The 24,132-nt window shown below is 39.6% G+C and overlaps 1 protein-coding gene across 25 annotated transcripts in view; it reads right to left on the reverse strand.

Moving 5' to 3' along the window:
• lrrfip1a (leucine rich repeat (in FLII) interacting protein 1a) overlaps positions 1 to 24,132 on the reverse strand; it is a 63,865-nt gene that overhangs the window by 2,287 nt on the left and 37,446 nt on the right. For 2 of the 25 annotated variants that reach the window (XM_050048183.1, XM_050048187.1), the window contains 11 exons: positions 23,159 to 23,200; positions 22,277 to 22,327; positions 12,709 to 12,735; positions 12,404 to 12,529; positions 10,661 to 10,732; positions 9,215 to 9,385; positions 8,218 to 8,310; positions 7,872 to 7,964; positions 7,581 to 7,673; positions 7,138 to 7,279; positions 1,448 to 5,982 (listed from right to left, as the gene is read on the reverse strand). In XM_050048183.1, the coding sequence (XP_049904140.1) occupies positions 2,903 to 5,982; positions 7,138 to 7,279; positions 7,581 to 7,673; positions 7,872 to 7,964; positions 8,218 to 8,310; positions 9,215 to 9,385; positions 10,661 to 10,732; positions 12,404 to 12,529; positions 12,709 to 12,735; positions 22,277 to 22,327; positions 23,159 to 23,200 (3,990 nt within the window). In that variant the 3' untranslated portion in view covers positions 1,448 to 2,902. Of the gene's footprint in view, positions 1 to 877; positions 930 to 1,098; positions 5,983 to 7,137; positions 7,280 to 7,580; positions 7,674 to 7,871; positions 7,965 to 8,217; positions 8,311 to 9,214; positions 9,386 to 10,660; positions 10,733 to 12,403; positions 12,530 to 12,708; positions 12,736 to 13,320; positions 13,459 to 14,787; positions 14,866 to 15,289; positions 15,353 to 15,732; positions 15,778 to 16,006; positions 16,091 to 18,349; positions 18,410 to 20,232; positions 20,290 to 20,409; positions 20,452 to 20,536; positions 20,597 to 22,029; positions 22,066 to 22,276; positions 22,328 to 23,158; positions 23,201 to 24,132 lie in introns of those variants that run through there. The other 23 variants (XM_050048184.1, XM_050048186.1, XR_007570204.1 and 20 more) reach the window with 22 other exon arrangements.

Here is a 24,132-nt window from a genome sequence, read left to right on the forward strand (position 1 = left end):
AGATTGATTACTTATGTATTGAAAATATAAATAATATGTAAATCAAATGGTGCAGTAGACTACAACAATTTTGCCTTTTAAAACAGTTGCAAACCAGTCTTTAAATTTAGTGCTAAATTACATGAATGATATATTCATATGTATATATGTATGTTTGTATGTATGTATGTATGTATGTATGTATGTATGTATATTGTAGCCTCTCTCCTGCGCACCTGCTGTTTTTGGGTGTGCTGAGATTTTTCCACACAAAGGAGTTTAAGGTAAAAGGCAATCTTCTACATTCTTCTTATTGTTAACAAACCCTATGAAAAATCTCTTGATACTATCTGAGGCACACTGATTTCTATTCAAGAGATAAATATTCACAAACACCTAAAACATAAATATATAATGGTTTCATTTATATAACACTTTTCATTTTCTGAAAGAGTTGGGCACTGTTGCTTTGGGAAACGACCAATATTTTGATGTTACCGGTGTTGCCAGTGGATAGCCAGATAACAGATATCCAGGCCAAGACTCCCTCTTGTGTGCGCCAGTCATTGTATACTAATCTCTATTAACAGATAACTGCATATGAAGGCAGATGAATTAAAATTTGCTAAAAAGAAAAAAGTCAAATCATCATCAGTCAGATAGCCAATAGGTTCCAAAATCGCATTGTGGCCAATGCACTGCGTCTCTACACAAACTGTTTATCTGCATGCAACCAAAGCCCACCCAAACGTGACTGGTCACTACTATTTTGACTACAAATGAAAACCGCAACTAAAATCTTGCCCCACTGCGTACAGATTCTGCATTCATATGCACAAATCTCTTTATCGGAGTAAACATTATCAACATCCACATTATTGTCTCTGATTACTGACCCACCTGCTCTATCATTTTTTCACGCTCATCCACCAGTTTCCTTAGGCGAATCTCTAAAAGGTAGAACACATGTTTGAGAAGACATTTGACATCTGATTCTTGGTCACATTTCATGAATTCAAGAACATCATGCATCACAAAGCCATAACACAACACCAGTTCAGACAACATTAATCATAACGGCTACGGTCCATCCTTACAACAAATAAAAAGTTAACATACCAGGGGTGGGAGGAGCCAAGGAGATGGTGTAAGGGGGGCTGGGTCAGGGTGGGAGGCTGATGCATGCAACAGTGCAGGCATCCATGAGGGAGTGATGGAGTGGAGTGTGAAGGGGAATGTTAGCATGCACAAACTGTGGAGAAGAGGGTCAATGCAAAAGCACACAGCTGGCAGGACTACATTCACACTACATGACCACACAATAATAAAGTATAATAAGATATGAACATTGATGTGTAAATGTGCTGCCTACAAAGAATGAGAGTAACATTTCTTGCCGACATCTGACACATTGCTTTTCATTATGTCACTCAAGGAATTTCATTACAAAAATGCATTTAGATAAACGTTTCAAAGTGGTAACAGCAGGGTATTTATTGGTATTTCAGTGTGGATGCACCACATTCATCTTTTCCATTAAGTGCAACAAAATGCAAACATACATTTATCAAACACATTCCATTGTTACACATGGAAATGGCTTTGTTTACAGGGATAATTCAGATATTGTGCAGTGGGGTTGTATGGGGTACTTATCCAAAGTCAGTGTATTACCTACAATGAATGTCAGTCGCCCTGCCCCCAGTTTGGAGAAGCAGGCTGGAGTCTGAAACTGAAGCTAAGCAATGTACTGCTGTGGACGGGGGCAGCAACAAAATGTATTATAGCCACCTAAAAAAGAATATTTTCACTGTTTAAGTTTGCCATCAGACAGCAATTAGGGACAGTGAAATTAAGCTCCCATAATGCACTCTTCAAAGCCAGACTCCATTGAGAAAAACTGTGACTTAAAATTGCTGAACATGGGAGCTGACGGTCTACCGCTGCCTTCATCAGTTACTTTGCGTAATTGTGTGACTTTGGCGTTTGAAAGGGTTAGTTCAGATTCACAAAATTCACACAATAACACAAACTAACTGATCGAGACAGCAGTAGACCCACAGCCCCTGTGTTCAGCAAGCCAAAATTACTGTTTTTGTCAGTGGAGTCTGGTGGCTTTGACAAGAGCATAGATGAGTAACTGAAGCTGTTAACAGCTTCCTGTCAGAGTGAGGTGTCTGACGGATAGGTAAAGCGGAGAAAATATTCTCCATATAGTGCACACTTAATCTGTTTCCCTGTTAGGTGGCTAAAATATGTTATGCTGCTGCCCACCGTCCATTGCTTTGCTTCTGTGTCAGCACTTCTGCTGCTTATCCAAACTGGGGGTGTGCTGACTGACATCTACTGTCTGTAACACACTGACTATGGATAAGCACCTCATACAACCCCACTTCAAAAGGTCCGAACTGTGCCTTTAAGTCAAACAGCAGGTTTTTTTTAAACCCCTGAGAACAGCACAGGGTCTCAGAACACCTTTTTATCTTAACCATCAACATTACAGCTAGAACATGTAAAGCTAGTTGGCTTGAGTCAAAATGCCAACTACCAATTTTGAATGTGTGTTTTTTTTGTCCATCTATGAACTATATGTGAGATACAGGCGCAAAGCAATATTAGCCATGACACAATAACAAGATTATGTCACCTGACATATCATGTGCAGTACTGTCCAACACTAAAATCAAATGTTACAGTTTACATTCTCATCATTGCACATATGACCTTAATAAAAACTGATGTTTGGACCTTAGACTGTTTACATAGATTTGACAACAGGACATACAAACATACATTAATATTCATTTGGGAAAGGATCAAAGTGCTGTGAGGTTCTGCACTAGACTGTAAACAGCTAAGCAAATACTAGTAAGTGGACAGATCAAATGATACACAATATATCTTTACTACATACATCCATTTGCTAAGACATCTTACACTCTTCTTTGCCCTTGCCTTTGCCTTTCTTGCTGTTCTTCTTCACATCTCTCCCTGTCTGCTGTGGCTCTTTGTTGCTGACCTCCGCACTTTTTGGCATATCCAAATTTTCACCCTGCAACTCATGCTTAATGGCATCCAATCCTTCCTCTATGGGTAGAGACATTGCTTGGTTATTGTCCTCTGCAACAACATCTAACTCCTCAGCATTTAAAACCTTTCCTTCCTCGATAATGTGCCCAGGTTCCTCTGCTACACCTACTTCGGCCTCAGGCATATCTGTCTGCTTTTCACACACATTTTCCATATGTTCCACCGTGGCATCATCATGAGCCAAAGAGTTTGGGTTGTCTCCAGGCATAGTAACTAGTGTATCTACCTGGGAACCCCCATCAACTGTACATTTCTCATCATTACTTTCAACTGGCTCATCTTGTCTATTTTCATTTGACTCAGTATTACTTTGGCACAGCCCTGAACTACTGTCGTTGCTTTCAACTGACATGACTTCAACTCCCTCCTCAACTTCTTCCTGTTTCGGATTTTCAGGGAGACTTGCTGCGATAGCTGCCTCCATATCCATGTCATCAAAATCAAAAGACAGCCCTTCATCATTTTCAGCGTCCTCCTCATCGCTGTCATGCAGGGTGGGTTGGGATGAATCCTTACTGTCAGGCTTGTCTAAGCTGGGTTCGTGCAGTTGCTGTGTCTCACTCTGCTGATCATTTTGACTGTTTTTATGTTCCGGATCTTCACTACTGTGGTCCTGCTCGACAGAGGACTCAATTTCAGGAGTCTGATTTGGAGAGTCTGGTGTATTTATCATGTCAATATCTTTTGTTTCTGGGGTCACTTCAGCATTTGCTTCATCAATCTGATCCTCAGACTGTAATGTCTGGTTTTCTACATCATCCAGTTGTTCTGCCTGCGCTACAGTCTCCAACAGACTCTGTACCGTGTCTAATGCATCAGTGCTTTTGGATAATGATGCACTGTCACAACTGCCACTTTTTTCGTCATGTGAGCTGTCGGTCTCTACTGAATCTTTAGGTTCCCTTGAGTCTCCATTCAGTTCCTCCTTTTCAGTTTTGTCTGCTTTGAGCTCTGAATCATCCCTGTCATGTTTGGGAGAAATGATACAGGGAGAAATGGATTCCTGTTCAGTCTCTGCTCCTGGCTCCTCATCATCTTTGACTGTCTCAGTTGCTTCCTTGGGACCTTCATCGGTAACCTTGATGAGAGTATCATTGTTGTCTGAGTTTACTGCTTCAGACTGGTCTGAGGCTGGCTGTGAGCCAGACAAGCTCTTGAGAGCATTAGTTAAGCCATCAGTAGAAGAAAGGGACATTGAATTGTTGTCTTTATTCTCAGAATTTCTTTTGTATTCAGATTCATCAGCAGCAATGTCACCATTGCTTGGAACATATAATTCAGCTTCAGTGTTTTCCTTCCTGCTTGATTCAAAGGTGTTTTCGGCATTATTAGTTGTCCATTCAGATTTCATCTCATCAACAGACTCAACTTCATCCTCTGCACTAACAATCAAACATTCAGTTTCTGACGCAGTATGGACGACATTGCCATTGGTTGAGATGTCTGTTTCACTTTTAGAGTTATCAACACTGGAAGTGCACTCCTTGTCAAGACCATCAGTGCTCTCAGCACCTTTGGAGTTGTCAATGGGATCAGATGTACTCAGGTTGGTTTCTGGAACATCACTTGTTATAGATTCTGCTTCTTTTACTTTCTCTGTTTCCAAAGTTAGTTCCTCATCTTGCTTATCCTTTCTGGGATCTGGTCTGGATTCCTTAAGAGTTTCAACATGAGAAATGGTTTCAGTGGGTGTGACTGGTGCCTCTTTCTCCACTACTTCTGCAGTTTCACTTTGGTCCTCGTTCTGTTCATCTGTAACATGATCCACGCTTACTTCCTTGGGAGTTTCAATGTGTGAAAAGGTTTCAGGATTTGCTGTGGCTTCTGCTTCTTCCACATTTTTTGTTTCCAAAGTTTGTTCCTTGTCGTGCTCTGCTATAACATGATCCATACTAGATTCTTTGAGAGTTTCATTGGGAGTAAATATTTCAGTGGGCTTCACTGCTTCTACTCCATCTACCTCCTCAGTTTCTTGCCTGTCCTTCTCCTTAACTTGATCTATCTTTGATTCCTTGACAGTTTCAGTGACAGAATCATCAACTTCAAGTTCTGTTGTTGGCCCTTTACCTCTTGTGGCTGATTCCATGTCTTTTTCTGTTTTGCCCTTTTCTTTATCTGTTCTATCTTTTTGTTGGTTCTTATCCTCATGAGTTCCTCCTTTCTTTTTGCCTCTCTTCTTCTTTTTCTTCTTTTTCCCTGAAGCAGCAGTGCCGTGAGGCTGAGTTTTACTTGATATTTCCTCTGCCTCCTCGTTCTCTGCCTCCTCTGCATTCTCAGGCTCTTGTTGAAGTTTGGTGTTTGATGAAAATGGGACAGACACATCAGGTAAACTTTCTTTCACAACATCTTGTGCAACGTTTTGCTGAGGACATGATTCTGTATTTCTCAAATTACTTTCCTCATCTTCCTGTTTGTTTTCTTGTTTTTCAAAAAGGTTGTTGCATGACTCTCTAACGTCATCACTTTGTGTGTCAACATTACTGGTGTTAGTTTCTGTCTCCTCCCTGTCTTGGTTACTGGTCTCCCCTAAATCTTCCCCCTTTGGTGTTTCTGTGTCTAGAACATTTTCCTCAGAACTTGGTACAATCCCCTGAAGGTCAGGGCTGCAAACAATTGTATCTGTATTGGCTTCTGTGAGTAACTGGTCATTAATGTCACCATTTAAGTCCTTGCTAAAGCCTTGCTTCTCAAAAGTGTCTTCTTCTGTGGCAGTCTCCTTGTCTTCTAAGCACGTCTGTTGTTCTTCTGTTGGCTGTTCTTGGCTTGATGTCTCCAGAGTGGACATACCACCAATGGTAGAGACAGTATCAGAGCTCAAGCGATTCTCTTTGCCTTTCTCAAACATCTCTTGATGCTGCTCAGGATCCACTTCTTCCCCTCCACTACTTCTCAACTGCGTTTCCTCTGTGTTGCCTGAGGGATCATGAAGAGTATACGGTGATAGAGGGACAAAAAAATTTGACTTAAGACATGATTTTGAAAACTGTCATCTTCATGAGGAAGTGCATCAGCAGAAGCCAAGGTAAGGCAGAAAACCTGATTGATTCAGTGGCCAGGAAGAGAAGCACAGAGCCCAGATGACCAAAAGAGGCACAAGGAGAACAAGAAGAAGAAAGGCAGAAGGAACACCGAAATGAAGTGTCTTGATCCCCGGGCCCCGGCACATCAATGCGACAAGAAAAGAAAATCTTAGGCCAGCAGCTCAAAGGTATACATTACAGTGCATATACAATAATGTTCAGTTTACACACTATTTAAAAAGAACTCTCAATGCTTTGAACCATCAACCCCGCAGAGGCCGGTCAGCATTTACACATCTATCTGCATTGACAGAGTTAGTCGTGATTCAGAGCTAATATGTATTAGCTAAAATGAAGAAAAAGGTGCAATAGCAACAAATTTAAAGCCAACACATTAGTAATGAAGGCAAAGCAAGTTTGGTGAGTTAATAAGTGGAATCTAAGATTGTACAGGAAAGCAAGAGGTCAGATGGATGTTAAAGCACAAGGCTGCCATGCCTCTGTAATTTTTCTTGTTGTCAACAAATTCCATGAAAAGATTAAATCTAACTAACTAATGCGCAAGTCTGTCTCACTATTTTACAACTTTCCTACCCTGTCCGTAGCACTTACCCATGTTAATTCCTTCTACAGATGTAAAAAAATGTTCACAAACACATTTTTCTAAAAGGCTCAGTAATTCCTAAAACTGCTGGTTACTGTAGTTTTAGCAAAATATTCAATCGGGACTAAAGTGTGCATTTGTTGGGCACTATTTTCAGCTGCAGATTAATCAATATTTGGTCCACAAGACAGTATTTGCGTGCAGGAGTCTGGCCCAATGATTTGTGTTTTTAATATTTTTGGACAACAATGGAGCTCTATGGCACAGACTAAGATGATATATCAGGCTGATACACAATACTTGTTGGTAGGATCAAGTTATTGTTGATTTGGGTATTTTCATGGAATTTGTTTAAATTAAAATAAAGAGCTGACAGAGCATTTTGGGATGAAAGTTTTCAGACAGCCATGCAGTAAGAGATTTTTATTCCACAACGTGTTTTACCGAGCATGCTGTTCCCCTCCGGTGGGGAGGTCTGTGATTCCTGAGCTGGCTGGGAAGCAGAGTCTGCACTGGGGGACCCGTCCACTGCCTCAGCAACCTCTCCATTGATATTTAGGTCAGGTCCCAGTACTATTCCATGTTTCTAGACAAAATTAACAAGAAGTCCATTAGCTCCAAAGATTACACACTTTGAAAATAAGTTGCAATGTATGCTGTATATTTGTTTTTAAAAATGACAGTTTGAAACACATACACCTAAAAAACATTTGCACTTGTAATAACTGTATACATTCAATAATCCTAGGATCTGGTTTCACTTTTTATGCTTTAGTTACCATGATAACAATATTCAATACAATTCATTTTCACGCTTGAGTTTCAAATATTCTTCTCAAAACTAGAGACAGCAGGTTAAAATAAGCATTTACACACTGACTGGGTACCTTCAGAATGTCTTTCAGCTGCACCACCTCCTCTCTGAGCTCATCTCGCTCAATTCGGATTGCATCTGTGTATTCTTTCTGTCGCTCTAAGGCCTGAGCAGAGCCCCCAAGTGGCAGAGTGCAGAAGAAAGTGAAAAGAAACGTGTATAAGAGGTGACAAGAAGTGAAAGTAAAAGGTGGCATTTAGTTTCATGCAAAGGAGATATTGAATTCATGTCTGCAAAAGTAAATGCTGAATGTGATAAAGTTAATATAAAACAAAACTGCTGGACCAGAGCTGATTGGCCGTACCCCAATCTTTTTATCCTTCCACTCCACCGTCTCCTGCAGGTCAGATATTTCCCTAACAAAACCTTCCTGTTTGTTACGCAGCTGACGGATGTCCTAAACAGCAGCAAAAGGAAATCAAGTTTGAGATGTAGAGAAAGAAAGCAAATAGAGAGAGAAACAGTGCATGCATATATACAGTGTGTGGGAAAAAACAGAGAGCTGTGAAATGTATCCCCAACATGCAGCCTATTTAACTGACAAACTGAGTAAAAGGCAGCTGTTGTCCTGTCTTTTTAACCCATGTGAGGCTCTACGTCTGCACCCGCAGTCTTAGTGACACACGTTCACACTGGGTACAAATACTCACGTTTAGAAGCTCTTCACTTTGTTTTAGCGTCTCTTTCATTTCATTGAACTGGAACTGAAGCACAGAGTGGGCATGTTTCTCTCGCTCGTGTTCCTGTGAGGGACAACAGACAGCTTAACAATCAAAACTCCCTTTGTTTTCATTATGAATATCTATCTCACACACAGAAACATATGGCAGCCCTCCCACAAAGCTGTTTCCTTTGCTGTCAAGTATGACGTCTTCACTTAAACCTGGCTGACCAGTTCTCTTTTTGAGAACTTTGTAATGTGAATTACACTCCCAAATTGGCAGATATATATATATATATATATATATATATATATATATATATATATATATATATATAACACATATACTGTATGTCCTTGAGTACCAATATCATGCTGTTTAACTGCATTTGTTGTAGTTTTAGAGTCAAAACAAAACATAAACTGCATATTAACTGAGTCAACTAAAACTTGACTTGGTTCTACTTTGGTGTACTTACAACAAAGTAACACTCAAAAAAAAGAGAGAGAGAGAAAAGAAGAAAATATTTTAACTGAACATTTTCTGCCTGCCTGTTTGGCTGACAGTTTTTCTTATCCCTGAGATTACACTGATTTTGCATTAAGTAAAGAAAAAAATAGAAGTAGCTTTGCAAGTAGCAAGATACTTTTGCCATTTTCTGGTAGCTTAGCTTGCTACATTTCTCTGGGGATAGCTTCAATGTCATGAAATTTATGCTGATGTAGAGCAGCTTGGCTAACTACGTTTTCCAAGTAGTCTGCCCAACATTGTTTCATTTTATTGCAATGGATTTGAGGAAGGCAGACCATCATGTTGTAGGCCTCTGCAGGGTGAAGGCGTCCTCTGGTAAGACCATTGAGATGTTGTGAAAACTATCTTCAGTGCATACATGACTGCAAAACCTCATGCAGGCAAAGAGCAAGGTAAAACAAATGATACGTGGCTTAAGTCTTCAACATTCTATCAGTGTGTCTGCCTGCTGTACCTTGACTTTCTCCTCATATTCCCGGCGTGACTCAGACAGCAGTTCCTCCAGCTCCATGAGCGAGTCCTTGAGTGTGTCCACCTGGTACATCAGGTTGTTTTTCTCATTATCCAGCTGGGCATTGGACACCATGGCCTTACGATACTTCTCCTCCACTTCTACTAATGCATCCTAATGTCATGACATATAGAGAATGTAAGAATATAACAGATGCGGGCTCATGTGTAACATGACCTTAAACAAAACTGCAGAGTCACACTTTCCTCTATCAATGTGAACGGGCAAACGTCATGTTTGGAGGAACAGATGGATGCAGCTGTCAGAGAATCCAGACAATGCAAGAATGTATACTGTATAGACGTCAGTACACTTATCTGTATATCACAACTGTCAACCATGGTAAGAGGAAATTTAAGAAGTGCAGGCTAATAAACACACAGCAAAATAAAGAAAGTTACATGCAACATGCAACTTTGCAAGTTAGATCAACAGTTAGCAAGTTTATACACAAGTTAGAAAACATCTGCTCAGGGGAAGATAAATGAGAAATAACGCAATATACAGTAATGGGCCTCACAAAGGACTGCAGTTATACTACTGTCTATGTGTGTCAATATTTACAATGAGTCTGGAGCACTAGTATTACTCCTAGAATATTCCATAACTGATCTATAGAGGAAAAGCTCTTATAACATGAGGCATTTTCAGACCAGAGGAACTTTTTCATAGCTCTAGGAACATAGTTCTAAGAACACCCTTTTAATTGTATCCGCACCACAAAAAGTAGGAAGAATCGTAGTTCTGAAGATGAGGTTTTGAGGAACTTTGTTTTAGCTGTGATTTCAGAACACATACTCTGTCGGCACAAAAGGAACCATGAGTGACGAAGTGAACAATAATTGGTCGAAAACAGCTAGTGCAGCACCGGAAACTGCCATTATTAAAAACCTGTTTGCCATGTAAACAACAGACAACAGAAAACACAAACAATAGCTCAAAAAAAAGAAGAAATGGAAGAAAAGACGGACAAATGGACCAACAGTGAAGTCCAGACTTTACTGAGCATATATGCGACAGTGAAAACACGTGATTTTGACTTGTTAAAGTGAAAGTGACAGTATGATATTAACTGTTGACCAGCTAACAGTATGTCACTTTGGCATTCCTTTTGGTAGCGTGAATGCAAACAGAAAATAATGCCCTTAAAGGTATGTAGTACTTGGGGAAGCTGCCCAGAACTGTTTGGTCCAAAAACACCTAGATAATCTCAACTATCCACTGTGCCCTTTGGGTAATACAGCAGAGAACTGGTTGCACATATTACTGCATATCTGACCCGCTGTAGTGGTACCAAGTCTAAAATAACCAGAGGAAATTAGAAAACACCAAACATATTAGTTAATAGTGAGTCTGTGGGTGGTAGCTCTGGGGCTCTCAGGCTTATACCTTCACTTCTTTTAGGTTTTGCATGTACTTGGTTTCCACATCTTGAATCTGATCCTTCAGTTCATGGATCTCCTGGCAGCAGCAGTGAGCAGAGAAGCACAGTGTGACAGCATCAGAAAAGGTGACGCAGAGAGTTTGGTCATGATGAGAGCAGCAGCACAGGTGTTTGCAGAAAGAATGAAAATAGCATGGCAGCACAAAACTTCATAGAAGACCACTGTTGAGATCAAAACTGTCAATTCCCTAAGTCTGTCTATTGCAAATACACCTTTCCTGGGTAGAGAAACGACTCTGCCTCTTCTATGCTGAATTTGTCACTGTATGAGTACTTAAGTTTGACTCTAGACAGAAGTTTCTGCTTTGATAGAATACAGCAGAAACTCTTCTATAATCAATACATGTCTAAATTTTCTAAATGTTGTAAATTCTCCATGGGGCAATAATTATGGTTAAACAGGCAATCAGTTTTGGTCAGTTAATTAAAGAATAATCCTTGTTAAAGCTGAAACTCTGATCTTAATGACTGTCAATTGTTTGCAACCACGTCCCATTTTCAAGTAATTGTTCCATATAGAATACACGCTTGATATGGGATTTACACTTATAAGCAACATCTGGCACAAACTCCTTTTTTGATTGTTTATATTAATTCTAATTTTCATGATGATTTTATCAAAATTATCTAATAAACACTCTTCATTCCCAACTCATCAAGTTTCAAACTATGACGCTCTTGGTATCCCTCTAGTGTCAGTTTTGGACGCTCAGTAGTAGCTGAAAGCAGTTAGCAGCTAACTCAAAGAAGAAGAACAGCAGCTGAATGCAAAGACGCAAAACGCAAATTGGGAAAAGAGCGAGATTCTTGAGCTCCTCATACTCTGAGCAGAGGACGAGATCAACTGCCATATAACAGACACAGTAAATGATTGTTACTGCCATTTTATGTCATTGTTACTGTTTAGAAAGTGCTGCCGACACACACCTCTTTTGCTTCCATAATGCTGGCATGCTGTCTAAGATCACACACTGGAGCGGCATGATGCCACCGTTGTTTGGTTCTGTTTAAATATGCAAAGACAGTATGAAAAAAGAACTTCATGCAGCACTATAGTGTGATTTCTGTGTAAAAAGGGCTAATTTCCACTCATTAAATGACACAGTGTCCCTTCAAAATAAACCTCCGTGTTCACAGGAAATGTAGGTTATGCCACCAAAACTAAATTAGACTAAGGCAACATTTGTTGCCTGGTTAGGTTCAGAAAAAAGATCATGGTTTGGGTTAAAATAAGTACGTTTATTATGTAACTTTACTACACGAGTAAGTTAATAAGTATGTCATGTGACGTTTATGGTGTATGTGATGTGACACATGTCCTGTGTTGTTAACTTCGTAATGTAGCTCAAAGAATCTCAGTGTTGACTTTTGGTTTCACATGGGACACCTGTACATGTTTGACCCATTTACCTCCAGCCACTCCCACCTTACAGGGATTTTTTTGCTCTTTATACTACGTCATTGCTGTGGATGAGTTTACAATACAGTTAACCGAAATCCCACAGTGTCTCAGACTGACACTAAGAGGGTGCCTTGTGCGTCAGTATCACATGCCGACAGCCACTGATCTAGCTGCATACTTTGACGCCCTAGGGATGAGAACAGGTTGGTATGGCACCTCACTTAAACCACAATCCACAAGGAAATATCCTCTCTGTCTGTAGGAAGCTACACCACTTCAGCAATACCTTGATTTCTCGCACAGAGGTTTCTGCATCTACAGTCAGAGCTGTCTCCCCACTTCCTCTCCGTGAGGAAGTCCCGCCTAAAGAGGTGAGGGTTGCTGCTGTTAAGGCAGAAGCTGATCGAGATCCCTGAGGAAGGCAAACATTATTTTTCAAAAATGTTTTCAGCACTTTTTTTTAGCACACAATTAAGTATGAAGGACAATATAATGTCCAACATGTTACAACACACATGCTCATTATTTTTCATAAACTGAGGTCACTTTATGGATTTGAGTGAACAGCATTTGGTGATGTGATTCACTTACCTTCTCCAGATAATCTCTGTCCTCCACCTGTTGAGACAAATAAAATACAGTTAGAGCAAACAGAGGGTGATGTGGAGGCGCAGGGCCAAGAAGACCAACTGAGGGATGCAGAAAGAAAATCCACTACAGGCTGCTCAGCAGTGATGACATTTACCTTAAAATCTTCAAACAAAAAAAGCAGTGGACCAAACTATAACTCAAAGTATTCTGATCTAATTTCTGCTCAAGCATATCGAGAAAAGGCACAACTTTATATTGATATACAAAACCATGCAAATAAGTACTGTGCAAGGAGTCAAACTCCTTCAGAAATTAAAATAAACACGTCAGGTCAAAAATGAGTCTGACACGGTGTTCCATTCAAACACAGATCACGTGTTAAAAAAACACTTCAAACAACAGACCATCTTTAGTTTTTTAGTTCTCTGCCACACACACAAAAACAATCCTGCCACAAGAAAAACTGTTAGTCTCCGCAGTCAACACACAGATTAACCTCTGACACACACACAGTGTATAATCAGCCCTCCTTGTAGGCTGAAGTGCACAAAAAGGAAGGACGGGGGGCACAAAAAACCAAACAAAAAATAACCAAGCAGGAACTCAGCTCACATCACAGCCGCGGCCTCCTGCGGGTGCAAAGCGACTCACGTCAGAAAAGTCAGGAATAGTAACATCGTCCAGATCTCGGGGGAGGCCACTGCTGCTGGCTGCACTCCTCAAAAAACTGGCAACAGAGCCACAGTTGTCCTACATTCACCACCAGGGGGTGAAATAAAACAACAAAGAAGCCAAACAGGGCAAGTCAACACTGACAGGAAATAACTGTTTTCAAATCATCATGAGTGCTTAAAAAGACTGAAAGAACATCTAATTAAGTTACCTCAGGTTCCATCTTTCCCATCATAAGCCATTTATATCATTACATGCTGTCCCCAAAATAATATATGAGGAGCAGATAATGTATGATTTGTGTATGTATTCTGATGTAGCAGACTGGTTCTTCAGCTGGTAACCAATTAATCAATGGACATCTAAATCCAAAAAAAATATTTTTAAACAGTGTTTTTTTGGGATTGCCAACCTCTGCTGAAACTCTGTGTTGCTACGGGCTTGTGACAGATGGCTCCAGTGAAGTGGACTGATGACCACACACTAGTGTTGCACGGTATACCGGTACTATAATAGTACCGCGGTACTAGAGTATTCCAAACGGTACTATACTGCATTTGGAAAATACCGGTACTTTGAAACTGATTCAATTCATTAATTTAGTTAATTTATTTTACTCATTTATGCACACAAACGCCTTTCTTGTTCTTATTGGAGCACAGATTGCACAGGTGGTGTGTATGACAACACCTGTATCAACATTCACAGCTGGCGCACGTGAAAAAAGACGAGAAAGTCTGCCTCGCAAAGGGAGACAACACGAGACAACACAAACTTGGTGGGACATTTGAGTTACCAAACCGTGACGTCCGTACCGAGGTACTTACCGAACCATGATTTTTTTGGTACCGTTACACCCCTACTATTTATTGTTCTAAAGGTTTGTATCCAAAAGGACTTTTCCTTAGGAAAAGTACCGAAGAGTATCGAAAAGTATCGAAACTCATATTGGTATTGGTACCGAAACGTGACAACGACAACACTACCACACACTCAGCAGACTGGCATTTCATTGTTATATTTCAGGCATTCATGTGATTTTCTTAACCTGAGTGACTTGCAGGGAGTTCAGTGCCTCTCTGAGCTCTAACACATGGCTCACTAACATTACAAACAAACTATTAACATCATGTAAAGATTATGCTATGTACAGGTCCACCAGGAAATACCTGCATGTACTCTGCACACAGAACAAACAATGTTTGCACTTTTACAAATTCTGCAAATCATGCCAAGTCTGAGTCACTGTAATATACAGGATGAACACAGTCTAATTATGTCTCTAAATTCTCAAACAGTGAAGGTTCAGTCATAGACTTGTGTGTTTACAAAGCAACATGTACAAGTGGGCTGAGTCAATTTAAACCATGGGGTTGGTAGCAGGGTGTCTGGGGAGTAAAGGCTCACCACTGGGCTGGCACGGGCCGAACTGGCCCTGGAGGAGGCTCTGGAGCCGGAGCTGCGATAACTAGTGTACTCTAAAGGCTGCAGAGAAAACACAACTTTATGTTTTTGTCTGCAAATAAGCATGCACATACAACACATCCTGGAGAGGACTGATGCCTATATTACAGTCATCTTAATGCAAAATGTACATCAAAATCCCATTTTAACAACTCACTGAAGTCATACTGAAAATTTTCATCCTATGACATTAAAGTCCAAAACAACTCCCATGCAGCAGCAAACAAATCACTCAAAATACAGTGAAGGTCTCGCTGTGAGAACAAAACTAAAGCAACCTTCATGCATGGCCTATTCCATTATGTCACATTCATGCTGAATTATATGCACTCTTCTTTTGACTGTTAATATTATAAAGCCGGGAACACAAACCACTTCTCACTTTTAATCATGTCACTGTCAGGTGTGTCAAACCAACAAGGCCACGATTTTAAGAAAATCTTACATGAGAGCTGGAGCCAGTGACTCGCCGTGACCCACTGCAGAGACTGTCTTCATATAAGGAGCTCTGCACAATATGACATGTCACACAGACACATACAGTGTAAGTAGTATGCTCATGATCCAGCAGTGTGAACAATGATGTTTCTTTGGTGTTATTACATGCTTTTCTAAAGCCTGCTTTCCATTTAGTGCCTGATATGTGGCTCCATTCAGAACTGAAATGTACAGAGACTGAAGTCAATGCTCAGTGAGTTTAGAAAAGTGATCAAGCATTTCAGTGGAAGCCCTCGACTTTATCATCAAATAATTTGCTCTGAAGACAAACAAGCTCAGTTTCAGGTGTTCTTTACAACGCTGGTATGAGTGAATAATAATTGCAGGTGTTATTTAAAACAGCGTGAAGTTAAAGTGGCTAAAAGTTCAGCTGGAAACCAATGGACCAACCCTACGATAGAGCTGCGGGGTGATCTGACTGAGTGACCTGCAGAACTGCAACACAGAACGAAATCAGGGGTAAAAATGAGCTTTAGAAGGCAGCAGCTTGGAACAGGTTGTGAAAATAAATTGATTTATTCTTGTAGAAAAATTCTTTTTTCTCTTGTCCCCCTCCACAGAGAGCCAGAGGTTCGATGCAGCTGCATAACAGCGACAAATCTTTTTGTTTTTTCCTGCAAGTGTTTACAGTATGTGTCTGTCTAGCATTCGTCTGTGTACAGACCTGGTAACCATTGAAAGCTGAACCTGGGTTTCTGGAGGAGGGGAGACCATTAAAGCTGTACAAGTCAGAAGAAGCATAAGCAGCCTGAAATGAGGAAAGGGGAGGAATGAGAGGGAGTTACAAGCCAAGACAAAGAGGGAGATGGGAACGAGGAAAGACAGAGACATTGTTTTTAAAAAGTCGTCCAACTCCTTACCTAAAGAGTGACTGGTACCTGTTAGCAATGTATCCATACTATGCAAGTACACAGCAGCAAGTGAAGAGCAACACTGTATAAATGTCATGTAAATGACAAACCCAAACACACATGCACAAACCAATAAACTACCACTTTAACCTATAGCCAGGCATTTACATTTAGTGGTTTTAAAGGAAAATGTATGCATTTTTCAACCTGTAACCTATTTTCTCCTGTTTTTGTGTCTAATTCAGTAATGGAGACATTTTTTGAAATTGGTCTCGTGTTGAGAGACACTGCTGTGGCTACAGCTACGAAACGGGCTGCAAAGTAATCCTGTGCGGGCAATTGTGTACTGTTGTTCACTGTGAATTTATGTCCACTAAAGGTGCTTGTTTTTGCCACTGTCAGGTTCAGATTATTATTAGAAGTGTCTGACAACATTACAGATAATACCCTACAGAAACATGAACCATTTACCTTTCACTGATCTGGTCTGTTTTTTAATGTTTGTAACCAAGTCTTGCTCTGAAATCTAGCGGCCTTTTAACTTGTTGAAATCAGCTAAAATATCAGCCATGAAATTGAAAATCTTTTAGATAACATTACCCTACGCTTTTTTGTATCCTAGCTGGGTGTGTGCCATATCATCTCATTCATGATAATACTGGGATAACTTTTAATACTATATGAAAAATTCATATTGCGATACCTGCGATATTTTGACTTGTTGACATATTGACATCATACTGTTAGCGTCCTGAATGTTTTCTGAACAGCACCGGACTTCTCAGACTCTATTGTGCGCACATGGGAGTCATTGTCATGACTTCGTTATAATCCTGTAAACCTATGTGACGCTTGCGGCTCGACAAAAAACTACATATCTGTGAATGTGCGATGGTTTTGATAGCATGACAACCTGTCACAGGTTACAGCAACAACAACAACTCAATCATTTAGGATTTTGCTAAAAGAGAAGGAAATTACTTTTGATTAATATGCATACATATATCCCAGAGTACATTTTCTGTATTTGGGAACTGTTTTAATATGTAATTTGTGGTAGATTTTATTTTGTTGAACTATTAATATTGTATACAGAATCTGAAGCTCACTCTGAGTTATTGTTGTTGTTTACAAACTAAAGAAATGAGAGATCATTTTTGTTTAGTTTTTACTAAATATTTGAAGGCACACTATCAAGTTGACATGTAAAACTATATCACATATTTTGTTGCAATTCTATGTTCTTAAATTAATAATAATTAAAAAATAAAAATTTGTCATATCATCAAGCATATCTTTATCGCAAAAATACCCTGAAATATCATGACATTACTTTAGGGCCATATCACCCACCCCTACCTCCAACACAAACCCTTCCTAGCACTCCTCTCTCCAACTCTTACTGACGTTTCTACGGTTGTTTTTCCTGCAACAAGTCACAGTTAGACTTGGTCACAATAACAACTAGACCAGCCGAAGGTTGTTATCAGACATTTCTAATACCAATCTGAGCCTGTCAGTGGCAAAAATAAGAACATTTAATAGACGTAAATTGAGGGTGCCCAATTGCCCTAGGGATTACATTGCAGTCTCTCTCAGTCCTGGAATAATTAAAAAAAAAAGCAAAACTGTTTTCTCCTTTAGTCACTCAGACATAAAAATGTGGGAAAATAGGGTCCAAGTTGAAAAACATCAAAGTTTCCCTTTTTTCGGGTTATTCCCAGGAATTGTCTAACAGTGTGCATACATACAACTCTGGAGGTCAGACAGTGAGTGTCGCTTGTTTTTAATCCACAGAACAGATAGCCAAACAGCATGCTTGCTAAATAGCTGAACTGACAGAGAAAAGATAGTTGCGACCCAGAGCTCAACACTAAAACAATTTCAAAACATATCACAGTACTGACTCTACTGTGGGAAATACAGAACAGAGACTCCACAACAATGAGGAAGTCTTGTAGAACTCCAATACAGCATAAATACATGCACCTACATGTATTCTTTAGTACAGGACAGCACAACACAAGACAGATGGTAAGATGCTGATATCACTCAACTCATTTTGTTAATGAACAAAACTCTAGACAATAAGAGAAAGTGCACCAAAGGCCATTAGTAGTATGAGAAAAAACAGTCTCCAGTGCAGTGTCACCCACCGGCTGCAGGTCTAATCTGGAGCCACGAGACACCCGGGTGTCATCACTTAGTCTGGAGGTCTGAGGGTCGGGGAGCACGGGGGACAGCATCAAACACCAGAAGCTCAAACACTAAACCTGAGATTCAACTTATTGACACATCACATGCTGTTACAGTATACTGATACATAGCCTCTAGTTTGGAAACTTATCACTGCTGGGTTTAAAAAAACACATGTCCTTCATGAAGGTGGTTAAACAACTATGTCAGAGGTAGAAATATTGAAGTAAAACCAGGTTATTAAGCCATGGAAGACTAGCACAAGCCTCCTGAGGTTTTATATATTAAAAAAAGTTACATTATTTGTACTGAAGAGCTTCTTGTCTTCCTTCTATAAGAATGACTACAAAGATAAATGGAAATGCTGTTATTACTGGCATTTATTCTTTTATGCTCTACATTTTACCTGGGAATCTGTCCTTTGTAGTTTAATGTTGCAAGTTCTTCATGTTGTTTTAATTCAAGTAGGCTTTTACTTATGGTGTATTGCTGTCTATCGTAGTCAAGCCCTATTCACTTTTCCACATGACTAAATTCTTGCTCACCAATGGAGTGCACACATTGAAAATAAGAAATCTGGTCAATTTCAAAGACAAAGACATCCCTTCAAATTTAATTTTAAATTATTGAATCAATGAGAAGCTTTTCATGCCTGCATAGTAGCAACATGTGATGTCCTGTTTCAACCTGACCACACACAACCAATCAAAGTTGCCAGGTCACACCAAAACACTGTATTTTAGTCTCCACCTACTGCATTTGCCTAAAAACAATGAAAATATTTCTGCCTCCAAAATGTGTTATTCAAAACAAAATTCCACTCCGTTAGTACATTACATGCACTATGGTTTCAACAGTTTACGCTCAGTACAAAGAAAACTGCCTCTGGTTCATCAAACAGAAAGTTAAGCTACATAATGTTCAGGACAGTCACTGTACAGCTAGGCCTGTCACAATAACTACTTTTGTTGAACGCTATATTGTTCCAGAAATAATTGTGATAAACGATATTATTGTCATTTTGAGACATTGCCATTGATATAATGGCAATATAATAGTATGATAATGCAAGTGCAACATTTCTAAGAGCAATTACCTTTTAATTCTCAACAATATTCAGACATTGGAATTTAAATATGAACAAAATATGTAATTTATTTTTAAACTAGAGTTACCGTCCAGCGATTGTATGCCTCCACGCACTAGTCAAGTTTCTCTTACAGTTTACATCCATGTCTGTGAAAACATGAATGCTTCAAGGTGGGCACCCAAGATTAGTGTCACCAATTCAGTATCTGACCAAATGTCTCCCCTTCTGTTCCTGAGAAACTACAGTGAGTGTTGCAAGTGTTTTTGCAGAACATAATGATGTCACATTGAAGCTGACCTTTGACCTTTTGGGCATAAAATGTCATCACTTCATCATTTTATCCTAGGATAAGGTTGTAAAACTACATACAACAGAATTTTTGGCTCATTGTCAGGGGTTGGCAAGCTAACGACTATCAGGACTGTGCCTCCGTCACTGTTAATGTGTAGCTGCAGGCTACCGGTGAACTACACTGTGCTCTCTTTAAGGTGTTTTATTTTTCTTCAGACTTATGCAAGTAGGTGGGGGTGGAGAGAATAAAATGGAGAAACCCTGCCGTTTCTTCCAGCGTCATGTTGGCTGAAATGTTGGTGACATTCTTAACAAACACGCATGTAAACACAACTGGCAATATCAAGCGCAGCATAATTATCAAGGTCATGTCCATATATCGTATCGTACGATTAGGTAATTATCGTGACAGGCCTGTGTACAGCTATCCAGCAATAAGGACGAGAGGGGGCTAAAACGCACCGTTAGGTCTAGCCTGGAGGAGCGAGACACTCTGCTTTCATCACTGAGTCTTGAGCTCTGACAGCATGACAAAGAGAAGGATTATGAGAGACAGTTTGTCTAGAGATTTGCAAGCTCTCCCTTATTCTGCAAACAGACCAAATGTCTGCACAATCATTTCAACACACAGCTACTGACCCTGCTGGATATAACACTGTAATCATCATCGTAGCCGTTCCTCTGTGAAGAAAGAACACGAGTGAGAAACACTGATGCCAATTCTGTGTGGGCCACTTGTGCATTTACTGGTTGAGCTTTGACATACATCTTTGTCTTTGTGCTTATGTTTCTTCTTTTTCTTTGACTTCTTAAGTGCTGAGGAGTCCTTAGAATTAGAGAAAGAGAGGAAGAATGGTCAAGGGTGAAAGCACTGAATCTGGATGATTCTTTTCTCACCACAAAACTTCTGTATTGTTTGCACAGCACACATGTAAAGCCGTGTGAAAAAAACACAACACATATGAACTCTCTGCACTGGCCAGACAGTGGTAAAAAGCACACAAAAGGCCACAATGTATTAACATGAGGTTATGTGACTAAACCAACTGATTCAACTGATAAACCCACTGAGGCAAACATCTCGGATCTCGTTCAGCCATGAGAATGATTAGAATGAAGAATTTTTCCACATTACATGGCAAAGCAGAAATGGCACTTTGTATTTTGAGACAAATCAGAGCCTAAAATAGTGCAGACTATGTTTTGGTTGGATCATGGTAGCTCTATAACGCAGTGTTCTTTTTCATCAAAATCAAATCCAACTGACTCCAAAGCAGGCAATGTTCCTTCACAACAGCAGAAACAAAAACATGACTAAAGATGATCGCTTGATAGAATCACACGAAACTGCAACCCAGTCGCCACAAAAAAATGTTGCTGTTGTACACGTTTCTGCAAACCACAGAGATGTTACATTTGCATGTTATTATATAATGAATACATTGAAAATGTACATTTAAACAACACTGTGGTTAACATGTATTTAGGTTAAGGCACAAAAACATGCCATGGTTAAAAAAAGATCATGTTTTGGCTTATAATACCTGGTTTTGGGAGCACTATCCCCGCCAGAAAAACAGCCAAGGTTCGCTACAAAACACCCATGTGAAGTGTCTAAAAACCCACTTTGTTTGATATGAACAGTGGTCTGCAATGGTCTGCTGCTTGGCAGGTGTCCCGCCAAGGTGTCATGCCATCTACCATCCACTTCACCAGATAACAAAGAAACCTCATATACCACCTCACTTTAGAAATGTTGATATGAATACATTTGAAATGTGCAAAGGTAACATGGTGAGCAGACACGTACAATGCCAACATTTTCTCCTGGTGACTGGGCTGGAAACTGAAGTTAATCCACATTTGTGTATTGTTTCCTATATACTGGTGCAACAAAGTCAAGTCCACAAAATGTATCATAAATGTTCCTCTACAATTACAAATTAAAAAATATAAACGCCAAATACCCTTTCATCTTGTATACAATAACCAGAATTTAAACTCATTAAAACCCATTTAATTATTTAGTTAATATAAAAATGAGCACACGTAAGTGCTTTCTGTTATAAAACCGATTCTTTTTCCTTCTATATAAACCCCATGTCTTGTTGCATCACAAGGACGAAACAGATTAACTGCATGCTTTGAGGTCTTTGAACCAGCTGTTAGTCAAACAATGACTCATTCACACAACAAATCTTCAAGTAGTGAGTTTAAAAACTCATCCACAGTGTGTCCTTTCAGAATATCAACCCTTACCCCTCCACCATAAGCCCCAACTGCATCAAGATCCGACTGTGCAAAAGACACAACATCAATGTCACCACCAGGTGCAACCACACCTTGTTAAGCTACCGAGGACAGACACACTGCCCCCATATAACCAAAGGGTCAAGAGAACAAGGTCCTACTTGGTGAGGCAAAAAGGTATTTGAAAATCATTGAAAGGAAAAAAAGAGGTGTAAAGATCGATTTTTAATGCATGTGCTCTTTGTGTGATACTGACCCTGACACTGCCCCGGCTTCCCACTGACATCCGCTCATCGTCGTCTGAGAGCTGTGTGAGAGAGTGAGAGATTGAAATGGATGGTTAGGGTTTGGAAAATGGTCACCCTGTGATTTACGTAAACTTCGACACTGAACAGTGGATGACAACAGGACGTGTCCTGCTGCAAAGACACATGGTCCAATTAACAGTATTCATCTGATGTGTTTGTTTTATGAGGGCTTTGTTTTATTGAGATGAGAAAATAAATGTAATTTATAAAAACTCCTTTGTTTAAAACCAAAGCCACAAAAGCAAAGAAAACATGAAGCATTATATCTGAAAATTTCTATGATTTACTTCAGGTCCGTCATACAGCTCATTCTCAAATAAAAGCTGCTGTATAAAGAAATATTTTCTGCAATAATGCAAAAATCACACAGGCTTTTTGACGAGTAAACCAGCATGACGCTAACTTCCAGGATGGCCTCAAAAAAATAAAAATAAATAAATCATCCCCATTTCACTCTAAATAGGCCAGGTAAAAATATTTTGGGGTAAAGGTGGAATTGCCTGTACTATACAATGTACCTACATTATCAATCCAGCACAGCAATCTCTTTTTCTTGCATTCAGCATAGTTTACTTTTTTCATTTAGGATCTAACTCCAATCACTTCCATAGATCACTACTTGAGTAGTCATGGTCTGTGTATAAACATACACAAATATTTAAACACACAAACATATAAACAACATATAAACAAACATAAAGATAGTGGATTTCACCCTGTAGTTGTCCAGGATTTACATTTGTATGTATAATGTATAACATTTTGCAAGGGGTGGAGGACAAGATTACAGAAGAAAGGCATGAGATGGAAACAGAGGGAGGGCTACAAACCGTGTGTATCCGTGAAGAACGTGAGTATCTCTCACTGTCCTCCTGGATGAGGGAGGGGAAGGACGCAGATGGAGAAGAGAGGAGGTGAAGGGTGAAAAAGTGGAGAGAGATGTCAAAGTTCAACAAGACAGATGGATGAAGGAGGTAACTGTCGCTTGAGATACAAGAAGACTTTAGAGGTCAGTCTTCTCACTGATTGGGTGGTGACCACTCCAAGAAGAAGTTGCATGTTTTCATTACAGCCCCAAAAAATGTTTGAGTCATTAGCAATCTTTGTTTTAAAGGTCCAGTCTGTAGGATTTAGTGGAAAAAACTGGTAGAAATGTAATTTAATATAATACGAATGATTTTTTTTACTGTATAATCACATGAAAATAAGAATCTTTGGGTTTTCTTTACCTTATAATGAATCACTTATATCTGCATAGGGAGCAGGTCGTCTATGAAGGCCTTCATGTTCCTATACATAATTATTTAATGTGAAACTGCCTCATTCAGTGTTTTTACTGATAATATAAAAACATAATTCAACTCCCATTAAAAAACTCCTGCCCTGGATCTTAAGTTTTCAGAGAAAAAGGTGAGCACACATTAGCAGGTGCTGAGCGAGTGGCTGTCTGCAACCATCCAATTATAATCAGAAAAGCACTGATTTGTGAAGTGAAAATGCTTTGTTCGGTGCCTTAACATTTTAATCTCTTGGTCTTTTTATTTTTGAGACGAAGAGTCCTCTGTAGATATTTCGGCTCCCTCCTGAACAATGAACACTGAGGGACTGCTAACTGGGAGTTCAAGCACAGAACATAGGAGAAGTTTCAGCTGGTTGCAATCAGCAATCCTCATCACTAGATGCCACTAAATCCTACAAACTGTTCCTTTAATTTAGTTTTAGGATCATCATCATGATGCCAAGATAGTCATCCATTCAAATGGTATGATATCTGGTGGTGATGAAGGCATGTACACAAAATTGG

The sequence above is a fragment of the Epinephelus moara genome, chromosome 7, assembly GCF_006386435.1.
Source record: "Epinephelus moara isolate mb chromosome 7, YSFRI_EMoa_1.0, whole genome shotgun sequence".
In the NCBI taxonomy this organism is placed as follows: Eukaryota; Metazoa; Chordata; class Actinopteri; order Perciformes; family Serranidae; genus Epinephelus; species Epinephelus moara.